The sequence below is a fragment of the Sceloporus occidentalis genome, unplaced genomic scaffold, assembly GCF_023333645.1.
Source record: "Sceloporus occidentalis isolate IW3139 unplaced genomic scaffold, rSceOcc1.0.p SCAF_25, whole genome shotgun sequence".
Classification (NCBI taxonomy): Eukaryota; Metazoa; Chordata; class Lepidosauria; order Squamata; family Phrynosomatidae; genus Sceloporus; species Sceloporus occidentalis.
The window spans coordinates 7,687,501-7,701,152 of record NW_028317005.1 but is presented as its reverse complement, the minus strand read 5'-3'; the positions used below and the strand labels follow the sequence as shown (position 1 = coordinate 7,701,152).

The 13,652-nt window shown below is 45.2% G+C and overlaps 1 protein-coding gene across 1 annotated transcript in view; it reads left to right on the top strand.

The window, feature by feature from the left end:
- The first annotated feature begins 7,060 nt into the window (after positions 1 to 7,060).
- Positions 7,061 to 13,652, top strand: part of LOC149300349 (ventricular zone-expressed PH domain-containing protein homolog 1-like) — a 135,774-nt gene continuing 129,182 nt past the window's right edge. The window contains exons 1-2 of the mRNA XM_089485306.1: positions 7,061 to 7,198; positions 8,515 to 8,730. Of these exons, the coding sequence (XP_089341432.1) occupies positions 7,061 to 7,198; positions 8,515 to 8,730 (354 nt within the window). The remainder of the gene's footprint in view (positions 7,199 to 8,514; positions 8,731 to 13,652) is intronic.

The following is a 13,652-nucleotide window of genomic DNA, read 5'->3' as shown; positions in this document are numbered from 1 at the left end:
CTATATGGAATTACTCCAACAATTGAAGAAGGTGAGAATAGATCGTCGGCAAAGGCAGCAACTTTCAGGTTGGCCGATTCAACCGAGATACTCCTAAAATCCGCAGAATCTTTGATAATACGTATTAGGGGTTTGATTGCCAAATAAAAAAAAGAGTGGGAACAGTGGACAACCCTGCCGCGTACCCTTTCCCAAAGGAAACCAATTGGAATTAATATTATTCACTGCTACCTGTGCCATGGGGGACCAAAATGATGAAATAAAAAAAAAATGGATTAAATAAGACCAGGAAATTCTATCAAAGGCCTTATCCGTGTCACAACTTATTATGGCAGCCCTTTTGTTATTACTGAGTTTAGAGGCCATGATAGCTGCAATCACATTCCTGATGTTCTGGGTAGAGTGGCGACCCTTCACAAAACCTGTCTGAGAAGATTAAATAATATTCATTAAGATAGACTGTAAATGAGCAGCCATAATTTTAGCAAATATTTTAAGGTCTTGATTTAATAAGGAGATGGGTCTGTAAGAAGATAATAGTGCAGGGTCTCTGGGAGGTTTAGGAAGGACAATGATCCTGGATGCTGTAAATCCTGTAGGAGGGGTACCGCCAGCACATAAATCTGGCCGTATACCTTTATTGCTACATGTATGGAGAATCTCTTCTTTAGTGTGCGACCACTGCTGATGCTCTCATCTGCATGTTGATAAAGAGCTTAATGTATGGCCTTATGTACTCAGGAGGTGGCCACATTTACATCATTTTATTGGCCACCAACCTTAAAGTGTCAGGACTTGTTTTTAATCCCATGCACAGTATAAAAAAATGACATTTAAAAATAAAATGAAAACCCAGTGATGTCACCATGACACTGTAATGGGAACCATCCAGCTGGAAGAAAGTGTAAAAAAATGTCCAAGAAATTTTAAAAAATAAATTATTTTTATAAGCAAGTCCTAGCATGGGACATGTTAAAATACCACCATTTTAAACACCTTAGGGTGTTTAGTTTGCAAAAATATATGGTTTAATGGGGAGTAAATTGGCCAGCTGCCAAGTAGGATATGGGAGCTGGATGATCAGATTTGTAAAAAAATCGTTTTGAGTTTAAGAGTTCCAGGGTTTGTAAATATATTTAAATGTATGTGTGTATTTGTGTGTAAAAAGCATGACACGATAACATACACTATATGGACAAAGGTATTGGGACACACCTCTTAATTATTATATCCGGTGTTTCAATCAGACCCATTGCCGTAGGTGTATAAAATCCAGCACCTTGCCATGCAGTCTGCATTTACAACATTTGTGAAAAAAAATGGGTAGATCTGGAGAGCTTAGTGAATTCTATAGTGGTACTGTCATAGGATGCCACCTTTGGTCGACTGTATGTGGTATTATTGGAAAGTGGAAGAGTTTAGGAACCTCAGCATTCTTGAAATCTAGAAGAAGCTCTAGTTACAATGGCCATAGGGGCTCTGTCAACCCTTTCCTGTTTGACATTTGGATCTATTTATTAAGAAGTCTGTATTTATTATATTTCTGCACATATTGTACGGCTCCTTTTATCATGATGTAAAGTGTTACGTTAATGCAATACAGTTTATTAAATAGAAATATACATAAACAATTGTATTCAAAAAGACAAGTGGTCTGTCAGTCATGGTTGATTCAACTGAGGTTGCTTGCTCTCACATATTTAATAACATGCAAGTGACTGAGACTTTAAACTGCCCAAGCTTCAGGGCAAAGTATGCAAGTTGGATGAAAATTGTCATGTTCTCCTTTGAAGGTAGCACAATTTAGCAAAAAAAAAAATACCTGACCACAATATCATTAACTACTTAGAAAATCTAAAAACATCAGCAACATATTTCTTGCTGGTAAGAGATGACAAGTGCCCCCCCACACACAATTAAACGGCCTGTCCCCAGTAAAGAGAACGTTAAATAAAAAACATGCATTTTATGTCAAACAAGGTCTAAACTGTGTTATATTCTATAATCGTGTAATCTAAATATATAAATGGTAAATTTACTAAAGGGGCATAGAAGCTTTTAAAATAAATATTTAATTTCCATCACTGCTACTATTTGGTTTGATTTTAAATTATGTCTATTGTATGTTACAAAGTAATACATTTTCTATGACAGATTTCAAAATATTAAATTTTGGCTTTTTTTTATTTTACTCAAGATTAAAACAGTAGGAAAGTTTAAACTTCGTAAGGCGGACAGGTAATTTTATTTAGGATAAAGCCACATTCACTGTACTGAAGGTCATATGACAATGTCATCAAGTTGATTTAATCTGCATTCCACAAATTCCACCTCTGAAACCCCTGTAATTAGTAGCTACTCATTAATTTCTGTACCAGCGACACCTGGTTATTTCCACAAAGTAACTTCTAGATGAGAAATAAAAAAAACAAAAAACAAAATATAACGGTAGTTAATAAAGTATGGAGCTAAACCTATTTCTTTGTTGTTTTTGTAGCTTCCATAAAATAACGGGTATCAAAGAATTTTACCACAGCAGATTATACTTGCCCTGAAAAATATAATAGGGGCCATGCTTAATTTTCTAAATAAAAAAAGGCTCCTCCTCCGACAGATGCACTGATATTTCCTTACAATATATATATTTCCTCTTGGAGCGCTTCTGCAAAAGGGTGCAGCAGAAGTACTCCAGAACGCCAGACTAATGCAGGCGGGTCTGAAGAGAAAGAGAAGTATTTCTGCACTTCTTCCTCATTACTCCAATAGGAGGAGAGGGTCTGCACGGAGGCTGCGCCCTATTGCAGAAGCACTCCTGGATGCATGGGTAATGCAATGAAGCGGACCAAGAAAGAAGACAGAATACAAATGAAGCAAAGAACAAGAGGATGCAAGCAAAAAGCTGAGCTGCAGTAAAGAAGAGGGGACATGGAAGCGATGGGTGGGAAATGTAGGACTACATTGAGAGAGAGCATGAGAGAATCTGAGGGAGTGAATAAGGGTGAGTGACAGCAAATTTAGTTTTCAGATAAAAAAGCACTCCGAATTTCATCTGCAACTAAAGAGCTGGAAACAAAATGTGTTACTCTTCTTCCTTTGTTCCTTGGTGTTCAGGACAGCTTCCGTCAATCCCTCTTCTGCTTTTTAAGAAACTGTTAAGTTGAAAATGTCAGCAATACACAAAATTACTGATTAACCTTTTGAAAAGCGTTAATAACCGAGCTACGCACCAAACACTGTTTGTTTAAATTAAACATTAGTCTAGCTCCTTATTCTGTTATTAATGAGTAAATTGTAAAAATTTAGGTTCAAAACATTAAATATGATGGAACAATTTAAAGATATTTTATGAAATCGCTTTCTGTTCCTGATTATTAGTGTTTTACACCAGATGGTCTTTGAGTTAAAAATAAATCATTTGTGTTTTATTTTAACATATGCAAATATCTGTGAAACAGGGTGCTATGTGATATTCAGATTATCATTTTACCGCTACTTTTTTATGCAGCATATCGCATCTTTTTTAATACAATGTGATTAACAGATTGCTTGTGAGCCACTGAATGTGATTAACTTGGTGGTGTGTGTGTGTGCAAGACTGGTAGCAGGGGAATTAGGTTATGGCAGGGAGACAGCTAAAGAGTGGGATTGTCGATAGCGGGGGAGAAGAGCAAGAAAGCACCAAGGGGAGCAGGGAGGCCAAGTGGTGGAGGGAGGCCCGCTGTGTGGAAGGTGTTAAGGTTCCCAGGATGTTTCAGGGACTCACAAGGCAAAGGAGGTGATGTATGTGGAAGTAGAGTAATGAGACCACACACACAACAAGAAGAGCAAATAGAGCTCAGGTTAATATAGCAGCAGAGGTGTCTCAACCCATGCCACCACTGCACAATGGGGAGGAGGCCGATGAGGAAAATCAGAGTAGGATGACAGGTTTACTCCTGCCATGTACAGAAACTGAGCATCAGGGCCGGACTGGCCCACTGGGATACCGGGAAATCTCCCGGTGGGCCGGCAGGTCCGTGGGCTGGGCGACCGGCAGACTAACCCTGAAGACAGCCGCTGAGCGGCTGCAAATGGCATTGAAGGCCTCCCTCAGCGCCAGGGGCGTGCTGGGCAGGGGGGCAATTGCCCCCCAGGCTGCCCGAAATCTAATCAAAGCGGCCGCTGGGTGCTGATGGGGCCGGCATCAGCACCCAGCAGCCGTGTGCGATGGCCGTCTAGTGATGGGAGCAGCGTGAGGGGTGAAAGCTCCGCCCCCTCGCACTGACCTTTCACCCCTCACGCTGCTCTCATCACTATGCGGCCATCAGACTGCTGGGAATGTAATCCCAACAATGAGGAGGCCCCGGAGTAGGTAGATATGGAGAGGTAGATAGTCTCTGGGTACAGCTGGAGAGATCTCCACCAAAATAGCGTAGGAGGAGAGCAAAACAAACGCAGAGTCAGACGAGCCAGGGGTCATACACGGGACGGGTAGTCAGCCAGAAGGTGGGTCAGATCCAAAGCGGGTAGTCAGACGATCCAGGTCATACACAGGACGGGTAGTCAGCCAGAAGGTGGGTCAGATCCAAGGCGGGTAGTCAGACGATCCAGGTCATACACGTAGAGGAACAAACACAGCCAAATCGCAGAGCAGAGGGTAGTCAGGACAAGCCAAAGGGTCAGATAAATCATAGAACGCACTAGACAGGTAACCAGCAAAAGACCACACCAGGGTACCGGTAACAGGGCTTCCGGATTTTTAAATTTGGCGCCGGTAGCCACCACGCCCCCAACGCTGACGTCACACGCGCCCCCTACCTGCCAAAACGCGGCAGCTGCGGCTATACCTAGCTGCAGTAACGCGCGTGTCCAGCAGGGGGAGCACGACCGCAATGCCGAGCACCCGGCCGACGCTTCCTCCTGACCTCGCCACGAGGTAAGTGTAGCGGCCCTGCTGAGCATCGTGAAGAACATGCATCCCCTGCATCACTATTTATGATATTCACATGCTATATGGTGTCAGGGTGGCCATTAAAGCAATATGGCCATTAAAGCAATATGGTCCTGGTGTAGTTTGAGGCTTGTACTCCTGCCTCTTCATTTGAATGTCCATTTATGCATGTTCCAGATTAGGGGAGAACATTATATCTGCTGTAGGAAATTTAAGGGACTGATTAAGAGGTTAATGCTGTTGATATGGAAAACAAGTTTCCTTCTGGACCTGTAACTGATGTAACTATCTAAAGGTATTGCAACAGATGTTCAACTAACAGCAGACTGGATGGGAATACTGGTAAACCTGCTATTTGGGCCAGATGAAAAAATGGAAATATATGGCTTGAGAAATGTGTTGGCTAATATTAATTTATTGAAGAATATGGATTATTGTATGTGTTTAGCATGTGTACAATTTAAAAATCAGCTATGTAGAAGCAAAAAACACAATTTAAAAAGACACTTATTAAAGTCTAGTAAAAATGCTGTTTCAACTTCAGCCAATCAAAACTCACATCCAATTATTAAATATATGAGCTGACATGTCATTTACGCTATTTATACATATTACTTACGCTAACATCAATTATATTCAAGTCCATGAAATACTTTGTCTATATTTATGTGGAGACAATAACATGTCTATCTTATTTCACAATTATTTGTGAAATAATTGTTTATTATTATTATAAATAATAATAAATTATTATAAATATACAAATGTTTATTATAAAAAAAATTCACAACTATTTCAGCAAAATTTATTTTATTAATAAACCATAAAAATGTGTAAAGAATGTTGGATTTTGTTACAATTATTTAGTCTTAAGCATTAAAGATGATAAAAAATATATATATTTCTAGATCGAAAAGAAGAGATTATTAAAAATACTTGTAAGTATCATTAAAATTAATGGCGATGTTTAGGTATTAGAAGTGTAGAGTGCTTTTTATTATTATTACAAAATGTACCAGTGATTCAATTGTAAAACATTTTATGTTTTTTGCAGCAGCCATTTCATGTGGTTTAAGAGTTAATGTATGCCAAACATGTATAAGTTCTTAATTGGTGGTTGTACATCAAAGTATTTCTGTCTGTTACAAAAGTATCCATTTTAAGTGTATTTGCAGAAGCTCATGTTCTTTCCTTTTGATGTAACAGTGATTACATATAGACCAAATGTAACATTTAAAAAAGTAAGTGGGTGCAATTGTGACATTTATCTGAGAGCATCCACACTTTATCCAAAAATAACCCCCCTATTCATTTTTGTCTGGATTCATTGTTAATTTGCCCATTTTCAGTGTGCAAGCAGCTTGGTTTGTTGCACTGGACTAAGTGGCTCCGAAACCTGCACATAGTGAAATTTTGTTCCTCAGGTGGGCAGAGCTAGTACAGAAACAGGTTCAGTAAATTACTAGAGGTGAGAATTCACATCCGAATTCCCCTGAAACCAATTAGCATGGCAGCCAGGCTGACAAATAAAGGACGTGATTGCATTTTACGGATGATAACTGGGCTTGATTCACATCTCGATGACTGGCTGACCAGTGATGCCTACAATAATATTATATTGTGACAAAACCCTTTCAGCTAAAGAGTCACAAATGTCACTTTCCAGGACCTTAAGCACAGTCATCTAGGGCAATGAAGCTCAGGGACACTGATTTTGCAGCAAACGGTATTTTTATTTATAGGTCTACATGTAAAACCCAAAACAAAATCACAAAACTAAAACCTAGCTCCCAACTGGAGCCATCTCTGGCAATACTTTGCTGGACCAGCCTAAACACCCAGGTACTGGCATGTAATGCAATGTATCTATCTATCTGTCTATCTATCTATCTGTCTATCTGTCTATCTATATATCTGTCTATATATATATATATATATATATATATATATATATATATATATATATATATATATATATATATATACATATAATGTAAATTCTGTATAGGATTCCCAGATCATGGGAGAAAAGAAATATTTCATGAATACAATCTGTATAAGAGTTTATGACCAGTAAGTTGTTTCTGCTGCAGTGAATGGAGATACATTTCAGTGAATGGATTGACAGCCATGCACCATTTGTTTGACTTGGTTTTGGGACAGAAAGATCTCTCTAGAGCAGGTGATTTATTCTCCCTTGATGATTATGAGATTGAAAGCAGTCTGTCTGAAGCTCTGGAGCAGATCAAGATAATCTCTTCCTCTGTGGTAAGTACCAAAATCTGCAATATTTCACAAATATATATATATATTTTTATTTTTTTTCAACTTAATATAATATACACCAGCCACAACATTATCAGGCGGGTGGGATATATTTGGCAGCAAGTGAACATTTCGTCTTTAAAGTTGATGGGTTAGAAGCAGGAAAAATAGGCAAGTGTAAGGATCTGAGCGACTTTGACAAGGACCAAATTGTGATGGCTAGATGACTGGGTCAAAGAATCCCCAAAACTTCAGCTCTTGTGGGGTGTTCCCAGTCTGCAGTGGTCAGTATCGAAAGTGGTCCAAGGAAGGAAAAGCGGTGAACCGCAGGATCATGGTTGGCCAAGGCTCATTGATACACCTGGAGGGCGAAGGCTGGCCAGTGTGGTCAAATCCAACAGACGCGCTACTGTAGCTGAAACTGCTGAAAAGTTAGTGCTGGTTCTGATATAAAGGTGTCAGAACACACAGTGCATCGCAGTTTGTTGCATATGGGTCTGCATGTGGCCCCACCTCGCAATTTACAGTAATTAACAGATCTGCTCCTAATGTCTTGGTGCCAGATACCACACAGAGGTCTAGTGGAGTCCATGCCACGATGGGTCAGGGCTGTTTTGGTGGAGAAAGGGGGGCCTACACAATATTAGGCAGGTGGTCATAATGTTATGGCTGATCGGTTTATATATATACCCTAGAGGTTTACAAAGCTTGTGAGACACTCCATTATACTTTAATGGTCCATTAAAAGATATCATACTATTCTTTTGACTACCCTCTCTGGGACAGAACATATGCATTGCTGGATATATGGACAATACACATTTTTCTACATGTACTCTGTACAATATATGTTTTTTGACATGATAAATGTAACACCAATGTCTTTTCCCTGGAAATTAATTTAGACTCATGGCAAAAGTTAGCAGCCATTTAAGACCTGCACAGAAATTACTAGCAACATTATCACCACTAGAGGGCACTATTGCTGCATGGACTGGTCGCATGAATTCATCTTTAATGAGTACATTTCTGTGCAGATATAAACCACCTGATTCATTTAAACTTACAAAGCTATAATAATTTAAACCCTGCATAATTTAATGTGATTATGGGAAAACCAATGAATACATTCCATAAGGTGAATAGGTAATTTAATGGAAAACAGTTTCTGGTTATTGTTATATACATTAAACGTATGAGCTACTGTTACTCCTTGTATATTCCTGTTGCTTATTAATGTAATTCTCAGTGCTGTATTTTTTGTTTGAATAAAATGTAATGTGCTTTACAGCTCATGAAAAATTTTGTGTTTATACCAGGATTACCAAACTAATGACAATGACCAGGCAGTGGTAGAGATTTGTATCACTCGGATCACCACTGCAATTAGAGAAACAGAGTCCATTGAAAAGCATGGCAAGGCTTTAGTCTTGCTCTGGGAATCCTGCCTTGAGCACAATCTGAAGGCTGCAGCTAAAGACGAGGACACCCCACATGGAAAAATAGCATCTGACATCATGAGCTGCATACTGCAAGTGAGTATCAGTATTCACTACCTGTTGCTTTAACTCACAGTGATTCTATTGGTGTCCCTAAGGAACTGGAGACTTGCCCATAAAATTCTCTTAGCCCCTCCATTGTTCCAAGGCCAATAGATATATAGCAATTAATGGGTCACCCAATATAGGACTGGTGGATTTTCCTTTCTAACTTTGTCTTTGTGCTCTGCCTGATGTCTTGGCTACTTTGGGTCTCTGCCTTTGCCTCCCACTTATTTTGTGATAGATACACATCCATGCTCACACACACTTATACTTCCATCCTTGCACACATACAACCTAGATTTAATGTATTTACAGCATTTCAACAATAATTTTTTAAACCCCCTTTTACTGCCATTTTCTGTCTGTTTTAACTGCTAAAATCACTCTCAATCATTATTGCTGTTATTAGTAACTATGAGATTCATTTAACGTATTATTTTTTAAAGTGGACCCCACTGATTAGCTTAAGCGTGGATGTTTTCATTGGCGTTAATTGTAGCATTTTAGAGGTCCTTTTCTATGCTTGAAGATTTGATTTTAGACAGGTCATTGAATCGCAAACCTTATGTTAATCCACCATTTTGAGGGGTCATGGAATCAGACCTTATGGTTTACGATTTCTTTAGATTTTTCTTTAGGTAATATGGTTTGTCTATGTGGCCACATATGTTCTGCAGGATGTAATAAAACAGCTATGTTAACTGTACAGCATGGCTTCCTGGAAATTTGGTCATTTATGGAGTAAGTGAATAGTGTATATGGCCTAAGTTACCTTCTTCACCTAAATCAGACAGAAATCAGAGGCCTTGTACTTTTTATGGCATTTAAGCTTCTTATATGACATTTTTTTTATTAAAGTTACTTACCGTATTTGTTTCTTTCCCTTTTACATAACATATATTTTGATATGTGTTCTTTAATTTCTGTATTTATCCTACCAACAATACTTATGACACACATTACAACTACATGGATTAATGAGGGTATTTTCTACCTGAAAACCCGAAGCTTTTTCATGTTTTTGCCACATATTTGTTCAACCACAATTCCCTTTTTTAATTTTTAGGGTATGCGTAGTTATTATATCTTGTCGGACAGATTCACTGAATTTACAAAAGTTCACAGAATCTTTATAAGAAGAATCTCCAGATTATGGAAATCATCCACATGCATATATTTTTTGGAAGCTACAGCGTACATTGCATGACATGCTCATCTCATGAGACAGTGTACAACAAGACAGGGTAGGCACACACAAAATAAACAGTTAAATCGCCCTCCAGCACTTTAACCCCTTCAATCCCGGAGAAATTTTGCCATTTTTGCGCTATGTCGGTTCAGCGATGATTCTCTTTTACTGTGAATAGTGTACCCATATAAACTATATATTGTTTTTTCAAGGAGAGATAGAGCTTTCTTTTGATACCATAGTTGGATGATTAGCTGAAAATTTAGAATTAGAAATTTAGTAAAAAGTAGCAAGAATTAGAAAAAAAAATCTGTGTTTTTTTCATTTTCCCTCTGAATCCTCACAAAATTAGGTAAAAAGACAGAAAATTCCATCCAGATTTATCCATTTAGGTGTCCTGTAGATGTCGATGTGCCCAAAGTGCCCGTTCCCGGCCGCCTAAGTTGATCGCGGCCGGCCGGCAGTTTTGCTCTAAGTCCCCGTTTTTGGCAGGTCAAGTTGCTTGAGAAACCCTGGAAGTCAATGAGGTCGGATTTGCCGGCCGCATCCGACCCTCGCTCCATCGAAGTCGGCATGCCTGGCCGGATTTTCCCGGTGGTGACGTGGAACTCCGTCCCGGTTCGCCAGGGACGTCAGGCACCCTCCGCCGGATATATAGGGAAGCTGCTGCTTGTTCCAGAGAGCCGGCTCCCAACGACCTCGCGAAGCCCAGCCCGGGTGCCGGCCAGGTCCCGGCCCCGGCCGGTAGACCTCCGAAGGTCCCGCCCTGGGCTCCACGGACCTCGTGACGCCCGGCCCGGGTGCCGCACCGGCGGTCCAACCCGACCAAGTCCCGGGCCGGGTCCCGGGAAGAGCACCATGGGGCAGACCCCCGAGGGTCCCGCCAGGGGCTCCACGGACCTCGGGGTGCTCAGCCCGGGTGCAGCACCGGCGGTCCAACCCGCCCAAGTCCCGGGCCGGGTCCCGGGAACACCACCATGGGTCAGACCCCCGAGGGTCCCGCCAGGGGATCCCCGGACCTCGGGGTGCCCAGCCAGGGTGCAGCACCGGCGGTCCAACCCGCCCAAGTCCCGGGCCGGGTCCCGGGAAGAGCACCATGGGGCAGACCCCCGAGGGTCCCGCCAGGGGCTCCCCGGACCTCGGGGTGCCCAGCCCGGGTGCAGCACCGGCGGTCCAACCCGCCCAAGTCCCGGGCCGGGTCCCGGGAAGAGCACCATGGGGCAGACCCCCGAGGGTCCCGCCAGGGGTTCCCCGGACCTCGGGGTGCCCAGCCCGGGTGCAGCACCGGCGGTCCAACCCGCCCAAGTCCCGGGCCGCGTCCCGGGAAGAGCACCATGGGGCAGACCCCCGAGGGTCCCGCCAGGGGCTCCCCGGACCTCGGGAGGACCAGCCCGGGTGCCGCACCGGCGGTCCAACCCGCCCAAGTCCCGGGCCGGGTCCCGGGAAGAGCACCAGGGGGCAGACCCCCGAGGGTCCCGCCAGGGGCTCCCCGGACCTCGGGAGGACCAGCCCGGGTGCCGCACCGGCGGTCCAACCCGCCCAAGTCCCGGGCCGGGTCCCGGGAAGAGCACCAGGGGGCAGACCCCCGAGGGTCCCGCCAGGGGCTCCACGGACCTCGGGAGGACCAGCCCGGGTGCCGCACCGGCGGTCCAACCCGCCCAAGTCCCGGGCCGGGTCCCGGGAAGAGCACCAGGGGGCAGACCCCCGAGGGTCCCGCCAGGGGCTCCCCGGACCTCGGGGTGCCCAGCCCGGGTGCAGCAACGGCGGTCCAACCCGCCCAAGTCCCGGGCCGGGTCCCGGGAACACCACCATGGGGCAGACCCCCGAGGGTCCCGCCAGGGGCTCCCCGGACCTCGGGGTGCCCAGCCCGGGTGCCGCACCGGCGGTCCAACCCGCCCAAGTCCCGGGCCGGGTCCCGGGAAGAGCACCATGGGGCAGACCCCCGAGGGTCCCGCCAGGGGCTCCCCGGACCTCGGGAGGACCAGCCCGGGTGCCGCACCGGCGGTCCAACCCGCCCAAGTCCCGGGCCGGGTCCCGGGAAGACCACCAGGGGGCAGACCCCCGAGGGTCCCGCCAGGGGCTCCCCGGACCTCGGGGTGCCCAGCCCGGGTGCAGCACCGGCGGTCCAACCCGCCCAAGTCCCGGGCCGGGTCCCGGGAAGACCACCATGGGGCAGACCCCCGAGGGTCCCGCCAGGGGCTCCCCGGACCTCGGGGTGCCCAGCCCGTGTGCCGCACCGGCGGTCCTACCCGCCCCGGTAGTTGCTCGCGGCCGTCCGGCGTTTTCGCTCTAAGTCCCCGTTTCCGGCAGGCCAAGTTGCTTGGAAAACCCTGGAAGTCGATGGGGTGGATGTATAGATATGTCTATAGAGCTGTGGGCATGGAGCCGTAGATGTAGGGATGTAGATGTATAGATATAGACGTGTATATAGATGTAGCTATATAGATATAGATAGATAGATAGATAGATAGATAGATAGATAGATAGATATAGATAGATATCTCTATATGTATATATATATATATATATGTATATATATGTATATATATATATATATATGTATATATATATGTATATATGTATATATATAAAAATGTATATATATATATATATATGTATATATATATGTGTATATATGTATATATATATATATATGTGTATATATATATATGTATATATATATATATGTATATATATATATATATATATATATATATGTGTATATATATATGTGTATATATATATGTATATGTATCTGTATCTATATCTATATCTATATCTATATAGCTGTAGATGTCGAGATATAGCTAGAAGTGTATATATTGTATGCTGGGGGGTCCACTGCCTATGTACCCGCGCTGTTTTGTGCCCAAAGTCCCGGTTCCCGGCCGCGAAAGCTACTCGCGGCCGTCTCGCGCCGTCGCTCTAAGTCCCTGTTTGCGGCAGGCCAAGTTGCTTGGAAAACCCTGGAAGTCTATGAGGTCGGATTTGCCGGCCGCATCCGACCCTCGCTCCATCGAAGTCGGCATGCCTTGCCGGATTTTCCCGGTGGTGACGTGGAACTCCGTCCCGGTTCGCCAGGGACGTCAGGCACCCTCCGCCGGATATATAGGGAAGCTGCTGCTGCTTGTTCCAGAGAGCCGGCTCCCAACGACCTCGCGAAGCCCAGCCCGGGTGCCGGCCATGTCCCGGCCCCGGCCCCGGGAACCCCACCGTCCTGTAGACCTCCGAGGGTCCCGCCCGGGGCTCCACGGACCTCGGGAGGACCAGCCCGGGTGCCGCACCGGCGGTCCAACCCGCCCATGTCCCGGGCCGTGTCCCGGGAACACCACCTTGGGGCAGACCCCCGAGGGTCCCGCCAGGGGCTCCCCGGACCTCGGGGTGCCCAGCCCGGGTGCAGCACCGGCGGTCCAACCCGCCCAAGTCCCGGGCCGGGTCCCGGGAAGAGCACCATGGGGCAGACCCCCGAGGGTCCCTCCAGGGGCTCCCCGGTCCTCGGGGTGCCCAGCCCGGGTGCAGCACCGGCGGTCCAACCCGCCCAAGTCCCGGGCCGGGTCCCGGGAAGAGCACCATGGGGCAGACCCCCGAGGGTCCCTCCAGGGGCTCCCCGGACCTCGGGGTGCCCAGCCCGGGTGCAGCACCGGCGGTCCAACCCGCCCAAGTCCCGGGCCGGGTCCCGGGAACACCACCATGGGGCAGACCCCCGAGGGTCCCGCCAGGGGCT